At 32.3% G+C, this 25,022-nt stretch overlaps 1 protein-coding gene, 1 long non-coding RNA gene and 1 pseudogene across 8 annotated transcripts; all 3 read left to right on the forward strand.

Annotated features, from left to right (window-relative positions):
- The first annotated feature begins 3,717 nt into the window (after positions 1-3,717).
- On the forward strand, positions 3,718-7,657 carry LOC136067144 (putative F-box protein PP2-B2; annotated as a pseudogene).
- A 2,447-nt stretch (positions 7,658-10,104) lies between these two features.
- On the forward strand, positions 10,105-20,245 carry LOC112002036 (TMV resistance protein N). Of its 7 annotated transcripts, XM_065772554.1 has the most exons (11): positions 10,105-10,374; positions 10,761-10,842; positions 13,254-13,302; positions 13,492-13,687; positions 13,808-14,343; positions 14,809-15,907; positions 16,028-16,303; positions 16,405-17,595; positions 17,687-18,211; positions 18,590-18,719; positions 19,897-20,245. In XM_065772554.1, the coding sequence occupies exons 5-10, from the start codon at positions 13,865-13,867 to the stop codon at positions 18,599-18,601; spliced, it is 3,582 nt and encodes a 1,193-aa protein (XP_065628626.1). In that variant the 5' UTR covers positions 10,105-10,374; positions 10,761-10,842; positions 13,254-13,302; positions 13,492-13,687; positions 13,808-13,864; the 3' UTR covers positions 18,602-18,719; positions 19,897-20,245. The 7 variants fall into 7 exon arrangements, with proteins under 7 accessions (XP_065628626.1, XP_065628625.1, XP_065628627.1 ...); XM_065772553.1 differs by lacking the exon at positions 13,254-13,302; XM_065772555.1 differs by lacking the exon at positions 13,254-13,302 and having other exon boundaries at positions 13,851-14,343.
- A 1,403-nt stretch (positions 20,246-21,648) lies between these two features.
- Positions 21,649-22,460, forward strand: LOC136067158 (uncharacterized). The gene is made up of 3 exons (XR_010628679.1): positions 21,649-21,905; positions 22,131-22,235; positions 22,356-22,460. It is a non-coding gene; the product is annotated as an uncharacterized LOC136067158 (long non-coding RNA).
- The last annotated feature ends 2,562 nt before the right edge of the window (positions 22,461-25,022 follow it).

Raw genomic sequence — 25,022 nt, forward strand, 5'->3', positions numbered from 1 at the left:
CTAAGTTTGGTGGCCTTGCTAAGTTTTTTCACTCTCACTGAAGTGGTGAAACAGGAAAACCCCGTAGTGGTATTTCTAGTAGAAACGAAAGCAAGTACAGAAAGGATGAAAGGTTTTCAAAACAAATTGGGCTTCACCTAAGGGATCATTGTTCCTAGTGATGGCAGGAGCGGTGGATTGGCGTTACTGTGGAGGGAGGGAACGGATATCAAATTCATGAGCTGCTCTCACCCCCACATTGATGTGGTTGTTCACAGGGAAGGCAACGGAGGTCCTTGGAGAGTAACTGGCTTTTACGGGCACCTCGACACTGGAAAAAGGTACATTTCTTGGCAATTACTGGAAACACTTAATGCACAATGTAGTTTGTTGTGGTTGGTTTGTGGAGACTTTAATGAGATTATTCATCCTAATGAGAAGTTGGGTTGGAAGGATAGAGATGTTGAACAAATGGATGCGTTTAGAGAAGCACTTAGTAGATGCGGCCTATTAGATTCAAGGTTCGTAGGGCCGAAGTTCACCTAGTGTAATGGTAGATTTGGCGAACAACGCACTCTTATCCGCTTGGATAGAATGGTCGCCAAATTTTCCATACTACAGCTAGCCAAAGACTATGAAAGAATAGAATTGGGGGACTGATAGATGATACAGACACTTGGCATGAAGATACAGAGACAATAGAGAAAATAATCCTAGATTATTTCAAGTCCATATTCAGCTCTAATCAACCGTCCAATTTTGATGAAAGCTAGAATGCCATGGAAGAAATGGTGTCACCTAAGATGAATGAGGAGCTCCAAAAGGATTTCAAGATAGAGGAAGTGTGGAATGCCCTCAAGCAGATGCACCCTACCAAGGCACCGAGTCCGGATGGTATGCCCCCTATCTTTTACCAAACTTATTGGGATATTGTTGGTCCCTCTATTACGAATTGTGTACTGCTGGCCCTTAACTTGGGGATTATGCCAAAAGAAATTAACAAAACACATATATGCCTAATTCCCAAGACAAAAAACCCCCGAAGGATAATGGAATATCGCCCTATCAGTTTATGTAACGTGATTTATAAAATCATGTCAAAAGTCCTTGCTAACAGATTGAAGAAAGTTCTCCATGGTGTCATAAATAAAGCCCAAAGTGCATTTGTTCCAGATAAGAGTTGGCCTTACACATTTGGCATGGACACAAAGATACAAGTCTCCAATTAACAAAAATTTACATTAACATAAACAGAAGATAGCCCAACAATTGCCATTATAGTTCAAAACTGCAATTAGTTGGACTTAAGGCCTAACAATTGACTTATATTATATTGTTCTTCAATTTTGGTTTTTAAAAGTCGGAGTTTAAGAGGACGTGTTTTTATAAGATTTAATTTGTGCAATTGTATCTTTTAACTAAGAGATAAAAGTCTAAAAGCTATAAAAAAAAAAAAAATTATCCAAAGATTAAGAATAGAAGTGAACTTTTAATTTTCAATCTCCATCATTCAAAAAAAGTCAATTGGACAATTTTTCTTGTTGTAATGTTTGGTAATAATAAATTTATAAATAATATTTCTTTTGATAATCCAATAATTAATGATTACATTGGGGAGAAAGGTATTTAAATCCTAAACATTTTTTGTTAATAACTACAAAGGTATCATTAGCTTCAAAGTTCTTGACTATATGTAGAACTCTTTACAACTTGTATAAAAACTATATGCAATTATATACAATTCCTTTCACAATATTGTTTTACTTCTTCACTTTTAATTTTTAAATTTTAATTCACTTTTTTACTTTTTATAAATTTGTTATTCAATTGTTGAGATTGATTTTTTTTTTTTTTTTTTTTTNTACAAGTATAACTTTGATTGCTATAGTATTCTCTCTCTATTTTTCCTATTCCCTCCTCATGGAAGATCTCTTTCATTATATAGTTCCCCTTGGACTAGCCTAATCCTACACTTGTTGATCATTTGAGCCCTTACTTGAGTGTCCCCTCTTTGACTTTTTGTGAGTTGTGGTAGCCAAGGCAGCACTGTTCAGAGGTCTTTTCCACATAAATGCGGTCAGAAAAGTAACTGTAGTACATTCAATACGGTGATAGCAGTTTTTCCTTAGATATTTTTAGGTTCTCCTCCTTCTCGTATGTTCATGAGACATGTCTCTATCACTGGGGCTTTTATAAAGGTTACTTTCATCATTGGAATACACATTTGAGCGATATCTCTAATGCCCGACAAGGAATTCCTCCTCGAACCGTCTTCCATTCATTTCTTATTTATGAGACTCTAAATTGGAGTCCCTCATAACTATTTATCCCTTCTCGGACCTGTTAACGTCCTCGGACAAAGCCCAAGGCCCAATATATGATTTTGGGCTCTTATCCCTACAATATCTATAATATATTAACAAAAGTAACAATGAGCCTTAATTTTTTTTTAATGTATGAAGTACTTAGGTTAGTGGTATGTCAAAGGTTTTATAAACAAAATTTAAAAAATAATTCCAAGGAAATGTAAAAGGCCCTTTTTTTTGAAAAAAGAAATTGTGACTTTTTAAATTGTAGAAATATGATTGTTTTAATTACCTTGTGTATAGATTTCATTATTAAGTATAAACATCTAAATTAAAGTAGATGAATATATAAAGACAAAATTATATGTAAAGTTAGAACTGCACAAGATATATATGCATAGATAATTTATTTATTATTCATGAATCATTATTTCATTGTTTACTTATAAATATCTAAATTAAAGTTTTTTTTTTTTTTGAAAAAAAAAAATCTAAATTAAAATAGATGAATATGTAAAGGTAAAATTATATGAAAAGTTAAAACTACCCAAGAAGAACGTTTAACTACTTGTAGATGTGTGTTTTTGGAAGACTAAAAGTATACACAATTGTTTTAGTTGGAACTACATAACTATACAAATATTGTTGAAAGTGGTTCCATCATTTGTAAATTACTAAGTTTGGTGGCCTTGCTAAGTTTTTTCACTCTCACTGAAGTGGTGAAACAGGAAAACCCCGTAGTGGTATTTCTAGTAGAAACGAAAGCAAGTACAGAAAGGATGAAAGGTTTTCAAAACAAATTGGGCTTCACCTAAGGGATCATTGTTCCTAGTGATGGCAGGAGCGGTGGATTGGCGTTACTGTGGAGGGAGGGAACGGATATCAAATTCATGAGCTGCTCTCACCCCCACATTGATGTGGTTGTTCACAGGGAAGGCAACGGAGGTCCTTGGAGAGTAACTGGCTTTTACGGGCACCTCGACACTGGAAAAAGGTACATTTCTTGGCAATTACTGGAAACACTTAATGCACAATGTAGTTTGTTGTGGTTGGTTTGTGGAGACTTTAATGAGATTATTCATCCTAATGAGAAGTTGGGTTGGAAGGATAGAGATGTTGAACAAATGGATGCGTTTAGAGAAGCACTTAGTAGATGCGGCCTATTAGATTCAAGGTTCGTAGGGCCGAAGTTCACCTAGTGTAATGGTAGATTTGGCGAACAACGCACTCTTATCCGCTTGGATAGAATGGTCGCCAAATTTTCCATACTACAGCTAGCCAAAGACTATGAAAGAATAGAATTGGGGGACTGATAGATGATACAGACACTTGGCATGAAGATACAGAGACAATAGAGAAAATAATCCTAGATTATTTCAAGTCCATATTCAGCTCTAATCAACCGTCCAATTTTGATGAAAGCTAGAATGCCATGGAAGAAATGGTGTCACCTAAGATGAATGAGGAGCTCCAAAAGGATTTCAAGATAGAGGAAGTGTGGAATGCCCTCAAGCAGATGCACCCTACCAAGGCACCGAGTCCGGATGGTATGCCCCCTATCTTTTACCAAACTTATTGGGATATTGTTGGTCCCTCTATTACGAATTGTGTACTGCTGGCCCTTAACTTGGGGATTATGCCAAAAGAAATTAACAAAACACATATATGCCTAATTCCCAAGACAAAAAACCCCCGAAGGATAATGGAATATCGCCCTATCAGTTTATGTAACGTGATTTATAAAATCATGTCAAAAGTCCTTGCTAACAGATTGAAGAAAGTTCTCCATGGTGTCATAAATAAAGCCCAAAGTGCATTTGTTCCAGATAGATTGATAACAGATAATGTGATTGTAGCCTTTGAAACCGTGCACTCTATTGATCAAAAAAGGAAGGGAAAGGAAGGTCTAATGGCAACAAAACTAGATATGATAAGCCATACGATAGAGATGAGTGGACATATCTTGAATCAATGATGAAGAAAATGGGCTTTGGGGAAAGGTGGATATCTCTCATTATGATGTGCGTAACCTCTGTGACTTGTTCGATCCTAATCAATGGAGAGCCGAAAGGTGAGATCATTCCATCAAGGGGCCTTCGTCAAGGGGACCCAATCTCCCCATATCTGTTCTTGTTGTGTGGGGAAGGTTTGTCAGCAATGATTAATAAGAAAGAAAGGGAATTTTTTTTCATTTCTCAATTTTAGCCATTAAGAGCAACTACACACAGTGCAATACATTAGTTAACCTTATCTCAATTTGAATTTTGTAGCCATATAAATAGTAAAAAGGGTGGTGGTTGATTCATACATTGCCCAAGGTCCTAAATAACCCTCATTAATTAAATGAGCTAGATTGGTGAAATTGTTTATATTATTTCATAACTTTGAGTCCTAATAAATTTGAGAGGAAGTTTAAGAACATAATAAAAATCTTATAATATTTTCACAATATCCTTGTTTAGAGTTGTGTTGAATAATAATAATAATAATAATAATAATTATTATTATTATTATTATTATTTTGGCTTATGATCGGTTGACACCGAATTTGTAAATATATTGTGAAATTTTATTACGTCCATAAAAGAACTTTAAAACTTGTGGTAGAATATAATATTCAAGTTTGAGTAGATAATATTATCTATTGAATACATTTTCAATGAAAAATTGAAGGAAATATAATGAGGATCAAGTGGTTTGCTTGAAAAATACTTTACCTACTTGTAGTTTAAAAATTGACATTTTACCCACCTGAGGTTAGTTCTGTTTGTTTCCCATTACCCATCTCTGTTAAAAATAAGGGTAATTTATATTTTTGTTACTTTTTTATATCTCTCTCCTCTCAAAACATTAAAAACTAAAAATTCAAGGGAAAAAAAGATCTAAAAGCTAGGTTTTATAAAAATTAAAATCTAACTTTTATATCTTCTTTTCATTTATCAACTTTTAGATCTTCTATTTTAACACATTAAAAAAAGTGTTAGCAAACAAATATTTAATAACAGAAAGACAATTGATAACAATAAGAAAATAATAAATTAGACAATTGATAACTATTAGATTTAGATGTGTGTTGGTTTGAAATCTGTGGCAAGATGAGTACTTCCATGCTGTCTCCGAAAACAAACTATACTGCTTACCTTGTGTTCAAGTTGGGGAGAGCCCGTAAATTTGATGACATTCCTTTGAAGGCTTCAGTTGGAACTACAGGAGGAGGTGAAGTTTATGAACGAACTGTTTGTTTGGGCCTGCCTGCTGTGAAGCCGAGTCGAGAAAAGATGGATGGTTAGAGATTGAGTTGGGTGAGTTTTTCAATGAGGGAGGAGAAGATGTTGAACTGCAGATTAAACTTATGGGATAGAAGATGGTGAATGGAATACTGCCCTCATTCATGTCCTCAAGGTTGAAGGGATCGAGATCAGGCCTACGACAGGTTAATAAAATTTGTGGTTTATCCCTATCAAAAAAATATACTAAGTGGCATTGATGTACTGTCAAAATTATATTGTGTTAATATTTTGCTTTATTGACTAAATTTTCATCTAAAACTACAAGCTTACCAGTAAAACCATACTAACCATTGATTAAAATTCTGGGTGATTTATGTTTTTACTTATCAAAATGAATACTAATTACATTACGTTTAGTGTTCTCTACAAATTTATGGATTTTTACATTTTATTTGTTCCATTATATGTGTGTTAACATTTGATTTTTCTTTATTTACCTATTAAATATTTGTTTGCTAAAACATTTTTTTTTTAATGGGTTAAAATAGAAGATTTAAAAGTTGATACATGAAAAGATGTAAAAATTAGGTTTTAATTTTTACAAAACCTAGCTTTTAGATCTTTTTTCTCTTGAAAATTTAGTTTTTTATGTTTTAAGAGGAGAAAGACATAAAAGGGTAACAAAAATACAAATTTACCTCTATTTTTAACAGAGAGACAAACGAAATTAATTTCAGGTGGATAAAGTGTCAATTTTTAAAACACAAGTAGACAAAGTATTTTTCAGGCAAATCACAGGTGAGCAAAAAGTAATTTCCCCAATAAATTCTCATTAACCCATTTCCCATCAAAGAAACATTGTTAAACTAATGGATTCAACCACTACACCTAACAAAACCGGCTATGTACTATTTGATAAGGGCATGATTCGAAAACCCATTTGCCTGATCTAACCTCATGGACATGGACGGAGCCATTCATGGGCTAGCGGGGGCAATGGCCACCTTATTTTTTTAAAAAAATAATATAATTATATAACTATATATTTAGGTACTAATCTTAGTTACTTCGTTCAATAAAATTACATTTTGTCCCACTTATTAATCATTATAAGAGAAATGCTATAATTACAATTTTTTTTTTACAATATTTTTACGAACTATTGAGGTAGCAAGTTCTTACTAATTTGCATCTGGGTCCACCACTTATATTATTTTTTTATTTACTAATAACCACTAATCACAACAAAAATTTGTAGATCTAATATTTTCCTCTTTCTAAAGTCCGTAAAAAAATTTATAAATCTAAAATCTAAAAAATATATAATAATAATAATAATAATAATAATAATAATTATTATTATTATTATTATTATTTTGGCTTATGATCGGTTGACACCTAATTTGTAAATATATTGTGAAATTTTATTACGTCCATAAAAGAACTTTAAAACTTATGGTAGAATATACTATTCAAGTTTGAGTAGATAATATTATCTATTGAATAAATTTTCAATGAAAAAGTGTTAATATTATCTATTTGTATTTTTGTTACCTTTTTAAATCTTTCTCCTCTCAAAATATTAAAATCTAAAAATTCAAGGGAAAAGAAGATCTAAAAGCTAGGTTTTATAAAAATTAAAACCTAACTTTTACATCTTCTTTTCATTTATCAACTTTCAAATCTTCTGTTTTAACAAACAAATATTTAATAACAGAAAGAAAATTGATAACAATAAGAAAATAATAAATTAGACAATTGATAACTATTAGATTTAGATGTGTGTTGGTTTGAAATCTGTGGCAAGATGAGTACTTCCATGTTGTCTCTGAAAACAAACTATACTGCTTACCTTGTGTTCAAGTTGAGGAGAGCCCGTAAATTTGATGACATTCCTTTGAAGGCTTCAGTTGGAACTACTGGAGGAGGTGAAGTTTATGAACGAACTGTTTGTTTTGGCCTGCCTGCTGTGAAGCCAAGTCGAGAAAAGATGGATGGTTAGAGATTGAGTTGGGTGAGTTTTTCAATGAGGGAGGAGAAGATGATGAACTGCAGATTAAACTTAATTATGGGATAGCAGATGGTGAGTGGAATATTGCCCTCAAGGTTGAAGGGATCGAGATCAGGCCTACAACAGGTTAATAAAATTTGTGGTTTATCCCTATCAAAAAAATATATTAAGTGAGCGTTTGGGCTGGGCGTCCACGTCTCTCAGCCTGCGTTTTCATTTTTTTTTTTTTTCCTTCCCTGCGCATGAATAGTACAATCACATGGATGTACTATGCAGGGAACAATTTTTACTGTAGCAGTACTGTAGTGTTACTGTTCATGCATTTAAAAATATTAAAAATGGGTCCCACGGTACTATTTGCACATTTTAAAATTATTTTACTACAGTATTTTCAGTTTTTAGTTTTCAATTTCAGCAACAATAAGTTCAATCCAAACGGACCTAAGTGGCATTGATGTACTGTCAAAATTATATTGTGTTATTGACTAAATTTTCATCTAAAACTACAAGCTTACCAGTAAAACCATAGTAACCATTGATTAAAATTCTGGGTGATTTATGTTTTTACTTATCAAAATGAATACTAATTACATTACGTTTAGTGTTCTCTACAAATTTATGGATTTTTACATTTTATTTGTTCCATTATATGTGTGTTAACATTTGATTTTTCTTTATTTACCTATTAAATATTTGTTTGGTAAAACATTTTTTTTAATGGGTTAAAATAGAAGATTTAAAAGTTGATACATGAAAAGATGTAAAAATTAGGTTTTAATTTTTACAAAACCTAGCTTTTAGATATTTTTTCTCTTGAATATTTAGTTTTTTATGTTTTAAGAGGAGAAAGAAATAAAAGGGTAACAAAAATACAAATTTACCTCTATTTTTAATTGAGGTGGATAACGGGAGACAAACGGAACTAACATCAAGTAGGTAAAGTGTCAATTTTTAAAACACAGGTAGACAAAATATTTTTTAGGCAAACCACAAGTGAGCAAAAATTAATTTCCCTTATAAATTCTCATTAACCCATTTCCCATCAAAGAAACATTGTTAAACTAATGGATTCAACCACTGCACCTAACAAAACCGGCTATGTACTATTTGATAAGGGCATGATTCGAAAACCCATTTGCCTGATCTAACCTCATGGACATGGACGGAGCCATTCATGGGCTAGCAGGGGCAATGGCCCCCCTATTTTTTTTTAAAAAATAATATAATTATATAACTATATATTTAGGTACTAAATTTAGTCACTTTGTTCAATAAAATTACATTTTGTCCCACTTATTAATCATTATAAGAGAAATGCTATAATTACAAAATTTTTTTACAAAATTTTTACAGACTATTGAGGTAGCAAATTCTTATAGATTTGCATCTGGGTCCACCACTTATATCACTTTTTTATTTACTAATAATCACTAATCACAACAAAAATTTGTAGATCTAATATTTTCCTCATTCTAAAGTCCATAAAAAAATTTATAAATCTAAAATATATATATATATATACAAACCCAAAATATTAGCCTAACAACAAAAATTACCGATTGGCGATAGCAAAGCTATTTTTTTTTTTTTTAGACTAATCAATCAATTTTACCAAAAACAAACAACTTAACCCTTTAAAAAATTTTAAACAAAATAATGTCCTTACCAACAAAAGACACACTCTACACACATAATAATAATAATAAACCTTTGCCGGTTAAGCAGTAGAGTTGAAAACTGAAGCCACCATATCTAGCTAACAATAAAACCGCTCTCCTAACTCCAAGACTTGACTCCGTACTTGCTTAACTCTGGAATTTTTTAGGACCATGATGCACCACCAAGGCTACACACTTTGGAATAAAAATATTCAAGCCGTTTTACTTTACGTTCACACAAGTCATCGGAGCAGTTTTCCTTTTTCATTTTTTTTTGGATGAATGAGATTTAATTAATAAGTCTATACAACTGAAAGCACATAGTAGCAAAGGAGCAGATATCAAATAGTATAGCTCCAGAAATCAATCAATCATAAACTGTGGAGAACCAAGACCTTTCAACAAAGAAACTAGAGAAAGTAGACAACAGTTGAGGTTTTCTACATGAAATTTCCAACGCGAAAACAAACGCCATAAGTCAAGTTACGCGTGAAGACTGACCAAGACGGATTGAGATCAGGTGGGATATTGCTCTTGATGCAATTTTTTTTAAATGATTAAGATTGATAGTTGTAAAAGTAACCTTAATTATTGATTCAAAAAAGTAAGAAGTGAAATTTAAAAATGTGAAAAGTGAAAAAAATTTGTGAGTGAAAATAGAAAATTGCACCGGTGGGTATTGCACCAGATATAATCCAAAAAAGAAGGGCAGAAACTTGCCAGAAATAAAGTTAACAACTTTTCCAGAAATAAAGTTGACAACTTTTCCCCGCACCATTTAACATTATGACACGCACGTATTCAATGCCCCCACCATTTTTGTAACAATAGAGTTATCACGTCTTTTGCTAGTCACCTCCATGAATTTACGCTCTGTCCTCATTTTGAATTTGCTAGTCACATGGACATGGGGTCGACCACTTATAACTCATTCTTTTTCTTTGAATCTTGCCGAATGAAGTTTCTTTGTAAATTTCCTACATCACCGCTTAAACATCGAATTTCTCATAAATAAGGCCATTTCTCACTCTTGCTCTCTGTCTGTCTCTCTGTCTCTCTCTCTCTCAGCTCTTGCTCTCCGCCTCTCTCGTTCTTTCTCTCAACTGGTCCTACTCTTAAATCCTTCTATTGGTGGCTCATGCTACCTCCAATCTGATCAGCGATCACCTCTAAACTCTGTGCTCTCTGAGGTATGGTTCTATTCTCTCACTTTCTTATATGATTTTTCCTCTGCAGATGGAGATGGTGCCGTGGTTTTGTATTGCGGGTGGAGTTTTATAGTCTGATCTAATAAGACTTGTGGGTGGAGTATTATCTCTGGCTGGGGGCGTAGGGCCGGTCTTGGGGAGTCTTTTTTTTTTTTTGGGTTATAGACAATATGATCTGTTTTTTTTTTGGGTGGGTGGAGTCTTATCAAATAAGACTTATGTGGCTCTGATTCTCCAAAAAAAAAAAAAAAAAAAGGAAAGGAAAAGAAGACTTATGTGGCTGTGGGTGGAGTCGTACTCGTTCATCTGGTGGCCTTGGATTTTTTTTTTTCTTTTTTTTTTGATCTTGCGTTTTTATATATATGCAGGTTGAGAACTTGAGATCGCTATATTCTTATTATTGATCGATGAAACTAGAGTGACGATAGTACTTTTTTATATACACATCAGGTTCTATTACTTTACATTTGAAAGTTTTTATTTTTTATTTTTTTTTTAATTTTTATTTCAGTCATTATAAATATATTATCGATAGTGTATATTTTATTTGTAAATATTGTTTTATTAGAAATGTCTATTAACAAATTTGCATTTGAATATGAATTTTTTTTTTATAAAAAAATTGAGTCTGAAAAATGATCAATGAAAAATTTTTTATTAGTAATAAATAAAATACAACATAAAATTTAGATAAAAATATTATAAATGAGCAAGAAATTCACCAAAAATATTTAGAAGATAACAATGATGTTCAATTTTGCAATACAACAAATCTTGATAATAAACTTTAAAAGAATTTAGAAGTAAATGAAAATAATGATGAAAATGTCACAAATGAACAAATTCACTATAATGATATTCAATTAGAAGGAAATGAAAATAATAATGACATGCCGAATTGTATTCCTACAAATATTATCGATTGAAAAACAAATATTAGAAGAACTTAAATACAAAAATTTAATTTACAATTTGTAGCTCATAAGGTAAGACAAATATATTTAAATGAAATATATTATAATATAAAAATATTAAATAAATATTAATTTAATTAATACATAAAATATAAAAATATACCTCATTTTAATTGTCGCCTTAGGTTCCAAAATGTCTGGAGCCGGCCCTAATAACAAGTTAGGGGAACATGTAGAATTGCCTCAACGTCACCACTATCAAAGTAGAAAGATTTTAGACTTAAAAATTGTAATAGCCATGTTAATTTTATGTTTTTAACAATGCTTGTGAATTGGGTCTTATTCACAATTAAAAATAGATTCTCATAAGATAAAAAACTGTTAAAAATAAAGTGAGGCCAAAAAAAGTACATTCTCCATTAAATTTAAGAAGTTAGTTGCTTCAAAAAAAATTTTAAGAAGTTAGTTTAAACTTTAAAGTATTAATAGTTTGCAATGCAAATGGCAAAGAATTTATAATTTAGACTTTTAAAGTTAATTTAAGTAGTTAATACATAAAACTAACAATATTTATGTTTTTTGTTTTTTTGAGCTGACATTATTTATTATATTAATCATGCAAAGACGCAGTCGTATTACTAATACTAGGCACATGCACAATATCAATATATATGAGCACCTGAACTATGCAATTGCACTCTTAATGTAAGAGAGAGAAGTTATGAAGGTTTAAGATTATTCATTTGTTCTAATGTTAAAATTAAAAATGATTTTTTTAAATTTTTTTAAAAAAATCTCAGTTCTTAAAAGACAATTGTATGAATTTTTTAACTTTATTTTAATAATTAATTTTTTTAACAAATATATAAACAAACTATTAACTTGGAAGCAACAAAAAAAAAGTAAAAAAGCAATATAAAGTGAAGTTTTGAATTCTATTTCGCATGTTTTTTTGGATTGGCTATGAGAAATTTGAGAAAAGAATATTCTAGTATTGGTGTGCTATTCCGAAATTATGCACTAAATATATATACATAAAATATTTAAATGAATTATTTTAGGAGTATAAAAATAAACTCCTTATAAGTGATACAATTATGAGATTGGTGATTAAAAAAATTCAAACTTTATATAATTTATTAGTGCAGTTGAAACGAGATTGTTTATTTAAAAAATAATCAAATAAAGAAGATTGTATTACTCCATTGGGTTATCTCCCTCAGCAGCTTAAGATTTATTAGTGTTCCCTGTGAAACTAGGAAGTTATGGCTTACCGTGATCACCTTACAACCGAGCAAGGTTCCAAACTTTTTTTTTGAATAAATAGTAATATTTATTAGAACACACACAAAAATAATAATATAATATTTTAAACTAAGTTTATAATACATTATTTAACTAGAGGAATTATAGACTGAAATTATAAAATGAATACTAGATACAGATGACTAATGCGGAGTAAGATACTTCTATGGTCTTAGGATTGTCAGCCCCTCCCATAAAAAAAAGGATTGTCAGCCTCCTTACCCTTTTGTTTTTTGTTTTTCCCCGGAAAAAATAACAAAAAAGATTGTACTAGTTGTAGTAGATGGGGCATTACGTGAACTAAACTATGAACTTTCCTAGAAGGCTCTTATCCATTTCTTTAATTTATTTTTTTGTACTTTCACATTCGGCCTTCACAGTTTTTGATGTCTTTTTACTTTTCAACTCTTCGTTCTCATCTCCTTACCTTCTTCACAGACCTGACCAGATCTTTTTCTTCCTTCTCTCACTTTCTTCCATTCTCACGGTACCCTTTCGGCCTCTCAAGATCTACTCATCGTTTAGGAAGTTTCTTGTAATATTTCCTAAAAGGAGCACTGAAATTTCATCACTTCCAAATTTCTAGGTCCTCTCTAAATTCTCTCCTCAGTCCTCTCTCTCTCTTCATTTGCAAAATTTCAGATTGGATTCGACGCATTTTCAAAACTACGCAGGTCTGGTTGGGGATCAAGTAATTTCTTCTTCCCTAATTTATTTATTTTTTAATCGTTTTTTTGGTTCTAAATTTCTAGTTGATTATTATTCGTTTTTTGGTTTTTATAAATTTTGCATACAGATCTATTTATATATTAGTTTTTCAATTTAATTATATTGTGTATGGTACTTTCTCAACTACAAATTCAGAGATATAATTATTTAGTTTCAGAAAATATAACGAACGGTGAGACCTCAACGGCGTTAATGGAAGGTGTGGCTGGCTTCGACACAGCGAGTAGCAGAGTGTGTGATGTACATTTGTCGGGACTGAGTTTATTTGCTTAACTTTGTGAACCTTCAGTTCAACTGGGCTTTCTCATCTCATAATTTTTATTTTTATTTTTTTATATAAAAGAAAGGTAAGGTTTAACCAATCTGATGGACGGAGGAAACCAAAATGTTGCATCAATTTTTCTTCACTAGTTTATTTCTTTTCATTTGTTCAGTTTTGTTTTTTTTTTTTTTTTTTTGGTATGTAGATCTATATCGTGATTCAATATTTAGTAGTGGAGCATTTTGCAGTGGCTTCAATTGGCATGGAAAAGGCCTCGTCATCTTCTACTGTCCAACGGAAATATGATGTCTTCATCAGTTTTAGGGGAGAGGACACCCGCAACAATTTTATGGATCATCTATATAATGCTTTGATAGTGAAAGGCATTAACACTTTTAGAGACGATGAGAAACTTGAGAGAGGAAAACCCATTTCACTAGAGTTGTTGAAAGCGATAGAAGAGTCGAGGTTTGCTGTTGTCATTCTCTCAAAAGACTATGCATCTTCGCCTTGGTGCTTAGATGAACTTGCAAAAATCATTGCTTGCAAGGAAGACATTGGAATGATAGTTTTGCCTGTTTTTTACTATGTGGAGCCATCTGATGTACGGAAACAAATGGAAACTTTTGCGCAGGCATTTGTTAAACATGAAGAGAATGAGGAAAAAACAAAGGTGGATAAATGGAGAGATGCTTTGAGTCAAGTGGGCAACCTCGCCGGATGGCATTTAAAGGATACTAGGTAATTTATCTAAACTTTTTTTTATTTTTTATTTTCATTTTGCAATGCCCTAATTTAATTGATTGTGATTGTTGTGTGGGTGTGTGATAAGTCTCATATCGGGTATATATTGGTATAAGAGCCGGCCCAATAACCTCATATGGGTTCAGAGACATTATCCCACCAATTGGGGTCCTAACAAGGACGTTAGGGATTTAAGTGAGGGAAATTGTGATGCCTCAATTTGTTTGATTGTGGGTGTGTGATGAGTCCCACATTGAGCATATATTGGGTAAATATGAACTTTATTAATAAATATAACGAGCCTCAAGTGTGACTAGTTCTTTTGAGGTATAGTACAAATGTGGCAGATTTATATATAACTATATATGGAAACTTAAGCAGATTTATATACATGTTTCATTGTATGCGGATCAATGTTCACTTTTTTGTTTCAATCAACACATTCTATTTTTTTCATTGCAGGCCTGAGTCACAAGATATCCAAGAAATCGTGGGTTGGATATCGATCAACTTGAAATATGATGCATTCCCATATATTACTGAGGACCTAGTAGGGATATATTCTCGACTAGTAGAATTGGAGTCATGTTTAGCTCTAGGTTCAAAAGATGTCCTCTTTATAGGGATTTGGGGGATGGGAGGGATCGGTAAGACAACTCTTGCTAGAGTTGTTTATCACATGGTTTCTAAAGAATTTGAAGCTCGTGGTTTTATTGAGGATGTTAGGGAAAAGTTTGAAAAAAATGGTTGTGTTTCACTACAAAAGGAAATTATTAAAAAAGTTTTGATGGAAAAGAATTTGGAAATTGAAGAGGAGTGTGATGGAGTTCTCAAGATCAAGAATAGGTTATGTCGTAAAAGAGTTCTTCTTGTTCTTGATGATGTACATAAAGTGAAACAGTTAAGAATGTTAGCAGGGAAGCATAATTGGTTTGGTTCGGGTAGTAGAATTATCATAACAACAAGAGATTCGCATGTGCTTAAAGCACATCGAGTAAATGAAATATATGAAGTTAAAGGATTGAATGATGAAGATGCTCTTCAACTTCTTTGCTTGAAAGCTTTGGAAAAAGAGCATGACCTTGATGATTATAGAGAGTTGTCTAATCATTTTTTGAATTATGCTAGTGGCCTTCCTTTAGCTCTTGAGGTTTTGGGTTCCTTTTTGTGTGGAAAAAGTATTGTTGAATGGACAAATGCATTAGAGAGACTCCAAGAATTTAATGACGAAGCAATTCTCCTAGTACTTGAAATAAGCTTTAATGGACTCCAAAAATCACAGAAGGAAATATTCTTGCATATTGCATGCTATTTTAATAATCAGAAGAAAGATTATGTATTAGAAATACTAGATATTTTGGGCTTTTACCCTGTTATTGGATTGAAAGAACTCACTGATAAGTCTCTCTTGAAAATTATGGATAATGATGTAGTGTGGATGCATGATTTACTTCAAGAAATGGGCAAGAACATAGTTTGTCAAGAGTGCCTTGATGATCCTGGGAAACGAAGTAGATTATGGAATTATGAGGACATTAACAAAGTGTTAAAAAAAAATAAGGTAAGAAGTTATTTAGAAAATTTGAGCTCATTCCCTACCTTCATGTTTAACAAATTTGGAAGTTGAATAGTTATGCTAATAATTATTTTTGCAATTTACCAATTCCTTCTTGATTATTAGGGGACAGAAGCACTTAAAGCCATGGATATTGTGAGTACTTGTAATGAACAACAAGATGGATGTTGGAACCCTGAGGCCTTTTTAAAGATGGATAATCTTAAATTTCTTAGAATTTATGGCACTCTCTATGTCCCCACACACCTTCCTAAAGATTTAAGAATTCTTGATTGGAGTTCGTATCCTTCAAAATCTTTGCCATCAAGTTTTCAGCTAGATGAGCTTGTTCAACTTTGTTTGCAACAAAGCAAAATTCAACAACTTTGGACCGGAATAAAGGTAAGTGTGTTATTAAGTATCCTCTTAAAACTTTTCTTTAAAATTACAATAAATGTACACCAAGAAGCTAATTATTGTAACAATATTTTTTCTTCTAACAGAATTTTGACAAGTTGAAGTTCATTGACTTGACCGACTCCCTGGACATGTTTATAACTCCAGACTTCACTAGGGTCCCAAATCTTGAGAAATTGGTTCTTGTAAGGTGTACAAATTTACGCGAGTTTCACCCATCTATTAGAATTCTTAAAAAACTTATTTATCTTAATTTACAAGATTGTGAAAGACTAATTCGTCTTCCAAGCAAGCTTGGAATGGAGTCTCTTGTGACTCTTGAAATTTCTAATTGCCCAAAACTCAAGACAATTCCAAAATTTGTGGCAAACCCAAAATTCTTACAAGAGCTATCTCTGGATCGCACTGCTATTGTGGATCTAATTAAAAACTTGCCAGAGAACCTGTGGATAATCAAAGGCCTAGAGATACTTGATTTGAGCAAAGCAAATATAGAAGAGCTGCCTTCATCAATTGAACGTTTGACTGACCTTACTTCATTAACTCTAAGATATTGCGAGAATCTTGTGAGCCTTCCTAACACCATTTGTAATTTGAAGTTGCTTAAGTCTCTTGATCTTTTTGGATGCTTAAAATTTTGTAACTTGCCAAAGAACATAGGAAATGTAAAAGGTTTGGAGTTGCTTAATTTGTGTTGGACAGCCATAAGAGATGTTCCTTCTTCCATTGCCCTTCTTAAAAATCTCAAACATCTATATATCTGTAGATGGAAATCATCTAAATCTTATTCCCTGCCAACAAGTCTTGAGCTGCTAGGCTTAGTATTTCCTTCATTAATTTCAGCAAGTCTTGTGAATCCCAAAACATCGCATTTGATGATCCTAGATTTATTATTGCCTTCCTTATCAGGTCTTCAATCTTTAACATATTTGCATCTTAGTGACTGCTCTCTTCTGTCAATCCCCAATGACATTGGCTGCTTGTCCTCTTTGGAATACTTAAATCTAAGTGGAAACGATTTTGTTTCCCTCCCTGAAAGCATGTCTCAACTGTCTAATCTTCGAAGACTCCATTTGGAGGGTTGCAAGAAGCTTTGGTCATTGGAAAATGTTCCGTCAACTATTGATTCAGTAATTGCAAACAATTGTACCTCACTGATGAGATTGCCAGAACTGCAATTTTATACTTTTAGGTCAGATCACTCCCATTTGAATTTCCAGTGTGTTAACTGCTTCAGATTGTGTAGATATATTGGAAGTAGCGGTAACATGCGTCAGGTATCTCTCCCTCTCTATGTTCTAAACATTATTTTCTCAAAAAAAAAAAAAAAAAAAAATCTAAACATTAATTATGCTTTGTATATTTCAGGGGCAAAGTGGTAAACTACCAGACATCTTTGACATTATTATTCCTCAATTTTACTTTCCTGAAGTTTGCTTTCCAAAATGGTTTGAACATGAATCTGTAAGTCATGAATTGAAGGTACAAGTGCCTTATGGGCGTCATGAACTGATGGGAATTGAGTTGTGCATTTGTTTATCAGTCGCAGAGGCTTCTAAAGATTTTCAACTTACATGTTGGATTAAACTCAATGGATTTGAAAGCGCATCACCAATACGCTCTTCTTTTAGGGCAAACTATGGTAGAGTTAGTTTCCATCACCTTTGGTGGCTCTTTTTGTCTCCTCGCTATTTCAACTCCCAGTGGGGAGAAAATTTTCGTCAAATTGATGGGAATGGATCCAATAAAATTGAGATTAGAATAAGTACTTCAAATAACTTGGAGGTGAAGAAAGTCGGGATTCATTATGATATTATTAATGATGGGGCTGGGCCTTTTGGAGAAGGCTATTCAATTGACGAACTACCTCGAAAGATAAGCAAATTTTTGCCTGTAAGTCATCATCATTCTTCTTCCTATTAGAATTTACAAGTCTTGATGTTCTCTTTATTTTGGGGAGGGAATCCAATGAAATGAAAGTGTGGGTTTTGAATTATTTTAGCATGATAACAAATTTAATTTGTCCTAGGTATATAATAGAGATTTTTTCTTTTTGTATTTCCCTTCCTCGCATTTTAAAAAATAAAATAAAATCATTGTATTGTGCTAGTTGTACCTTAGCATTACCTTTTGGGTTTCATATAGCCAAATCAGGCGCACATTTCTCGTCGATACTTTGGCTCTGGTATTTTCATTTCTCTTTCAATTTTATTCGTGAGAGTTTTGGAATTTTCGATTGTGAGTGACTTATTTATGGTTTTGCCATTTAAGTGGGGGGCTTAGAAGCACAGCGTGTGCTGTCGAAACAAGCGGAGGCAATCATGGCTGCAATGACGGAAGTGTTGAACGACAGTTTGGAGATGTTGCTCATTCCTTTGTCTCGAAAGCTGAAATGCAGAGGGTAATTGCTAATACATGTGTAATTCATTCGCGTTTAGTGTAGATTAGAACTGTACATCTTCCAAAAATAGTGATTGTGGCTACTCAACTTAAGGACTCTGGAGGAATTTAGTGTAGATATTACATAGCTTTATTATGCTTGATGAAAACTGCCATGGATATTGAAAATATTCAAAGGTCAAACTCTTTTTCTCATTGGGGCTGAACTTAATTCTGTTTTCTCTTTTTTGGGTTTTTAGCTTAGGAATTGAAATCAAGTCTTATATTGCTTGCATTTTTGTCGATTGTTTAAAAATGCTTGAATCCTTTGTATTCAGTGGGCTTATTATTAGGTTCCTAATGATGAAAGTTTGAACCTTTATGAGCTATTTAACCAAAGCATGAATGTTCAATACATTGAAAGGCTTTCACAGGAAATTTTTGGCAGCACATATTTTCATTTGGAGTTAATTATATAAAATTGAATTTAAAGACTTCTTGTAGATGTGTTGTTAAAAAGGCATGCTTTATTGTGTTGAATGATTCATATCAAGTGTCACTCCTTAGATATAGAAGAAACTAAATGGGTAGCAAATTCTTAATTATACAAAATTTACTTTTTCAGATTTTTAATTTTCTTGGCATCCCCAGAAACTGCTACAAATGCAGATCATTAGCCATGAAGTTTGTTAATTATAATTTCTATAATGAAACTGGTTCTTTAATCTTAGTCTTTTTGGATTTAAATTGGTTCTATAATGGCTGAATATGCTATGATTGAATTTCTGTTTGATGGTGAGCCTGTGCGTGTCCTTGGTGTAATGGTTATAGCTTTTGTTTGGATTTGAAACCAATGAATGGTGGTTGGATGGGCTTTGCATGTATTAGTGTAAAAAAGTTGCAATGGGTGAGTGTATTAATCTTCTTGATGTTTTTTCCCTTTGCTTTGATTTTTGTTATTGCCTTGCTTCTTGTGGTTGTTGTTGTTGTTGTTGTTGTTGTTGTTACCTTTTGAGCAATTTTAGGAGTTTTTTTTTTTCTGTGACTTAAACTGGAAATTCTATTGCTTGGTCTTGAGCTATTCCAAAATTTGGTGATTTTATTATTGACTGTAATGATTGTAACAAAAAAAAAAAAAAAATAGAAATAAAAATTCTATGTTTATTGTACTAATTGAAATTTGTTTTTTAATACTGCAGGATGACATAGAAGCCAAGCAGCCCAAACCCCTACCATGAAGCCTACTCAACCTACTGTGAACCTGGCTTTGTTCATGAGACCTCTACTTGTCTCCCTTTTAGAGATTTTAGTTTTGCGTTCTGTTTATTCATGTGGCTTCAGCATTGTAGTTGTTTGCCAAGTTATTTAATTATTGATTTGATTGTATTTAGAGCATGATACAGAGATTGTTCTTCCAATTCCATCGTTATTAATGAATGTAATAGGGCCTTCAGTAAAGCATCTTCATCCTTTTTCTATCATAGATACAAAATTTGTTTAAACAGTACATTTGGTTGATGAGTAAACTAATGATATTTCTTTCTCTTATCCAACCACCAGCCCGATTTTGGTATTATGTTCAGTTTTCTCTAACTTTTAGTCATAGGTTTATTGACTAACTTCTTTAGTTACAAAAAATTATCCAAAAAAATTGCTACATGTGCAATCAGTTGTCTAGATAGTCAGATTTGCTGTCCAAGAAACTGTCTAAGGCAAAGTTGTCCAAAAATGCTGTCTACTGTGCAATATGCTACCATGTCCACTATGCAATATACTATCAAACAAACTGTCCAAAAAATGTTATCCATCATACTGCAAAATCAATATTATCCTAAAAATATGTCAAAAAAATCAAGTTACATTTTAAACTTAAACAAACATGAGAAAATTTCACTATAATTGAACTTACCATTTATTAGTTTTTTACATACCAAAAAAGTGTTGTGTTTGCAAGCAAGCATTTGTATTTTCAACACATGGAGTTGGTCCATAATTGAACCTAACTTCATTTCCCTGTGTATATATATAAACAAATAAGTTTATTCATTTAGTGAGTAGAGAAGATATAAACACATGGATTTATTTTTTACTTGACCAGTATTCATTTGGTGAGTAAGAATTAAAACTAAATATTTTAAATTTGAGAGACCAAAACCAAACTTGCCTCAACCAAAAATATAATAAATCACTCACCAAATTGTTACAGGTGGAACTCACACAAAAGGCCAGTCAAGAATGACCTTTTAATAAAGTCACTCACCACAAGCCAAGCCAAAACCCAAATCACCCATTGCCAGGTATGCATAGCCAAGAGACGATTAATAGCCAGTCACACCCAAATCATCCATCACTGTCAACCATCAAAGAGCCAACCCAAATCACTAGTCAACAAGACAACACACAGCCAAGCCATTACAATATCCCAACCCATCAACTACTTGACTGGCAGCCAAGACCTACTTAAATCTTACCCATAAAGCCACTTCAACAAAAACTTCATAATACAAATCAATAAGAAAAACAGATTTCAAATCCACCAATTCAAAAGTTTCTAGATAGTCACTTAAAACATGAATATACATCACACAAAGCTAACAAGTTCATGCACTTAAAGCAACTTTTACATTTTACCTGACAAACAGCTGCATCATTTGATACTTGAGACAATGATGGAGTTAATGGTGCCTATGTAATCACAATGATTATAAGAGAAATAATTTACGAAATCATCTAATCTATATAATACTAAAAGCTGAAGCGTAGAATTTAATGTTGCTGCGCTCACGTTGAGCTACATTAGCAGCCATGTCATTTCCATCATCTTTTATATAGATTTTAAAATAGTTTTTGACAATTTTAAAATACTAATAAATATAAAATATTTTACAGCCCTATCTTCACTTAAAGCCCAAACCCAAAGCCTTTTCAACCAAAACCCTTTCTGAAACTCTATTTTCACGGTTACAACTTTCATTCCTCTCTCCCACGTTCTGTTTCAGTTTCACCGTTTCATATTTTGTTCCTTCCCCTTCCCCACCTCTTTCTCACGCACATTTAGTTCCTTCCCCTTCCCTACCTTTTGTTCTACGGTTTCACACTTATTTCACGTTAGCCTCTCTCCCTTCTAACGACAACCTTTCTGTCTCCCTTCCTTCCTGTCTTACTCTCCTCATTGTATATAAATCTTGACAGAACTTGGATGATTGAGGTGAGGTATCTCTAATTCCCAGTTTCTTTTATGCTTTGTTCTTTTGCTTGATTTTTTTTTTTCCCCTTTTACTTTCTAAATCGTTTTTCTTAGGGTGTTGAATTTTTTATTGGTGGGTTTTTTAATTGGAGCTCTACCTCTTTTGGGTTTGTTCATTTTGAGTTTTTTTATTGGGTCTTATCTTGTGAAAATTTTCTACTTATTGTTGGGTATTGTACATGGCAGATGAAGTGCATTTGTTCTTGGTAAAAAATTGAAGCTAGAGGAGGAAAGCATGGTGCAGAAAAGAAATCGGATTGCTTTTATCCATGACTGAGAACAAATATGGAGGTGATGATAAATATGTTCAGAACCTATGTAATTTGACCATGTTAATTTCTTCTCAAATTTTTTTTTTCTTTTATGATTTGATCCTCTCAAATGTTTTTTTTTTCTTTTATGATTTGATAGATAACAGTAACTCAGCAAAGATTGGTATATTGCTGAGTTCGTGTTGACTGGTATATTGCTTATTACTATTTTTTAATGAGAAAGGAGCTACTCATTGTCGTTTGATTTTTTTTTTTTTTTTTTTGTGGTTTTATATTTCCAAAAGTGATCTACCTACAGGTTCCCACTCTATCCTCTACTTAATTGATCTTGTATTTTCCCTGTATTGATTGGATCTTGTGATTGATTTAATATTATTATAGAGTGAATTGAGGAATTGAACATTTACTTAGCAAACAATGCTTTTGTTAGATTTTTATTCAATTGGCCAACCAACTATCTTCATAGATAATTTATAATAAATTTGCTTCAATGGAACTCCAAAAGTTGCTTACAAATTTAGATGTTATTTAAAGTAGAATTAAATGTTCATATGCTTGATGCAAAGTGTCCTACACTGTCATCTATTACTTCATTTTTTATTTTTTTTTCCATTCTTATAACATTGTTCACAATATTAAAACCACGCTAAAGATTATTTTTAAAAGTCCAAGTTCATTCATCATTTATGATGTTTATAGGTATTAGGGGAAGCATATCAAGTTTTAAGTGATCCGCTGCATCTTTTCAAAAAAAAAAAAAAAAAAAAATCTTCTTTGCATCATCTGGTGCTCTTTATTTTGAAGTTCTTTTGGAATTTAACAATTCAATGCAACATTACTTATGGGTTGTTTCAGTGTATTGTCTTTGAAGGAAATCGAGTACTTACCTTAAACTTGACTTTAACTGAGTCCACTTCAGAGATGTATTCACGAATATAGTTCGTTTAAAAGGCCATTAATATCTGGAGTCAAATCTTTTGCATCATTTTCCACATATGTGAAACTCAGCAAACTTGACAGAGCTTTCAAAGGTGCAGATTTGGAAGAATTCCTTCTATAGGTTTGTACGTGCCTCTCCTAATATTTAGTAATATTTTGGTCATTAATGTTAATTTAACTCGGAAAAATTACATAATATAATGTCTTATCTTTGGCAATTGTTAACTTACAATTAATTTGGAAGACTAAGATGGGGTAAGAGGATCAGTTTGATATGCTTACACGTTCTCTCTACACTTCTCTCTCTGACACTTTCATTCTTTTGGGTCAAGAGAGTAGAGGAATGAGTAACCAAATTTTGACAGAGAAAAACTTGATGGAGCTTTCAAAGGTGCAGATTTGGAAGCTGAAGAAATGTCTTGATAAATGCATGCATTACTTTTTTTAAGAATAAGATATTTTTCTGATAGATTGAGAAATGAAACTAATGGGATAAAGATTGTAACAATTCTACCAGTTCGTTGTTTTGTTGATTCTAATGTACTCTAGATTTTCCCTTTAGGTTCTAGCATTAATATTTGTCAGATGCTGAAACATAAAAAAATCAATAAATAAAATTCACACATTTTCCTTTGCTGGAACACAAATACTTTCTGCGTGTTTTAATGCTATGCTTCTTGAACAGAGAAAAACTTGACAGATGAGTAACAAAATTTGACAGAGAAAAACTTGGTTGAGCCTTCAAAGGCACAGATTTGGAAGCTGTTGAAATGTCTTGATAAGAGCATCCCTTAGCTATTTTAAAAGTTATATATTTTGCTGATAGACTGAGAAATGAAACTACAGTCAAGAAAATGAATCAACTTGCTATTCAGTTGCTCCACAATTGTTATTTTACCATTAATGCAAGTAACGGACACATGTTAATTTATTTGCTACCCTCATCATTTGCTGACCATAAATTTATTTTGCTCTGCTATTGCATGGACCCATAACAAATATGACTTTAATTTTTTTTAATGACCCATGTGTAAGTGAGGTAATAAAGTAATTTAATAATGTTGGGAAATTGTTGAGAATTTTTGTGTTCCTATGAGGACTCTTTATTATTAGACAAAACATTAGGCACTTATATAAAAAGAAATATTGCTACGGTCTCAAAAATAATTTAGAAGGGGAAGGAAGGATCTCTTATGCCACAAAAATAATTTTTGTATCATCAACATATTTGCTTGGGTGTACACATAATTAGCGTATTAACATATACTCTCACTTAGTAATTTTTATTTATTTATTTGCTAAGTAACTCTTGCTTAGTATTTGATTTCCTTTTAGAAGTTAAAACACATTCACATTTGTGCCATGCAAGAACGTAATTAATTTAATTTTTTTTTTTTTATAAAACTGCAAATTTTAATTCAAAAATAACATTCAAATATGATTTAAACTTTGAGAAATGTTAAATTAGATATTCTTTGACTAAAATTTGTACCTTCTTTGTACAAATATATTTTCTTAATCAAAATAAATCAACAGGAGGGGGAAAAGTGATTTGTACCCGCGGGATAAAGTTATTACTGTTTCCTTTAATTTCAAAAGTAAAAGCATATGTCACTGTTTTTTTAATATAGATTTGTTTTATTTTCTTGACTTTGCATCCTGTAAACCCTAAATCCATATTTTTGTAATAGATAGAATATTGCTTAATTTCTCTCCATTCCATGAGTTGTAGAGTATGCCATGGGCGGTGAAGCATCAATTGAGGAGGATGTATATAGTTATGGAGTTCTTGTGTTGGAAATATTTACAGGAAAGAGACCCACTGATGATATATTTAAAGATGGTCTCAATCTCCATAACTTTGTTA

The sequence above is a fragment of the Quercus suber genome, unplaced genomic scaffold (assembly GCF_002906115.3).
Source record: "Quercus suber isolate HL8 unplaced genomic scaffold, Cork oak 2.0 scaffold_60, whole genome shotgun sequence".
Taxonomy (NCBI): domain Eukaryota; kingdom Viridiplantae; phylum Streptophyta; class Magnoliopsida; order Fagales; family Fagaceae; genus Quercus; species Quercus suber.

Coding starts and splice junctions, on each gene's coding strand:
- LOC112002036 (XM_065772554.1), top strand. CDS start 13,865: ATGGAAAAGGCCTCGTCATCTTCTACTGTCCAACGGAAATATGATGTC. Junction 15,908..16,027: donor AAGTGTTAAAAAAAAATAAG/GTAAGAAGTTAT, acceptor CTTGATTATTAG/GGGACAGAAGCACTTAAAGC. Junction 16,304..16,404: donor AACTTTGGACCGGAATAAAG/GTAAGTGTGTTA, acceptor TTCTTCTAACAG/AATTTTGACAAGTTGAAGTT.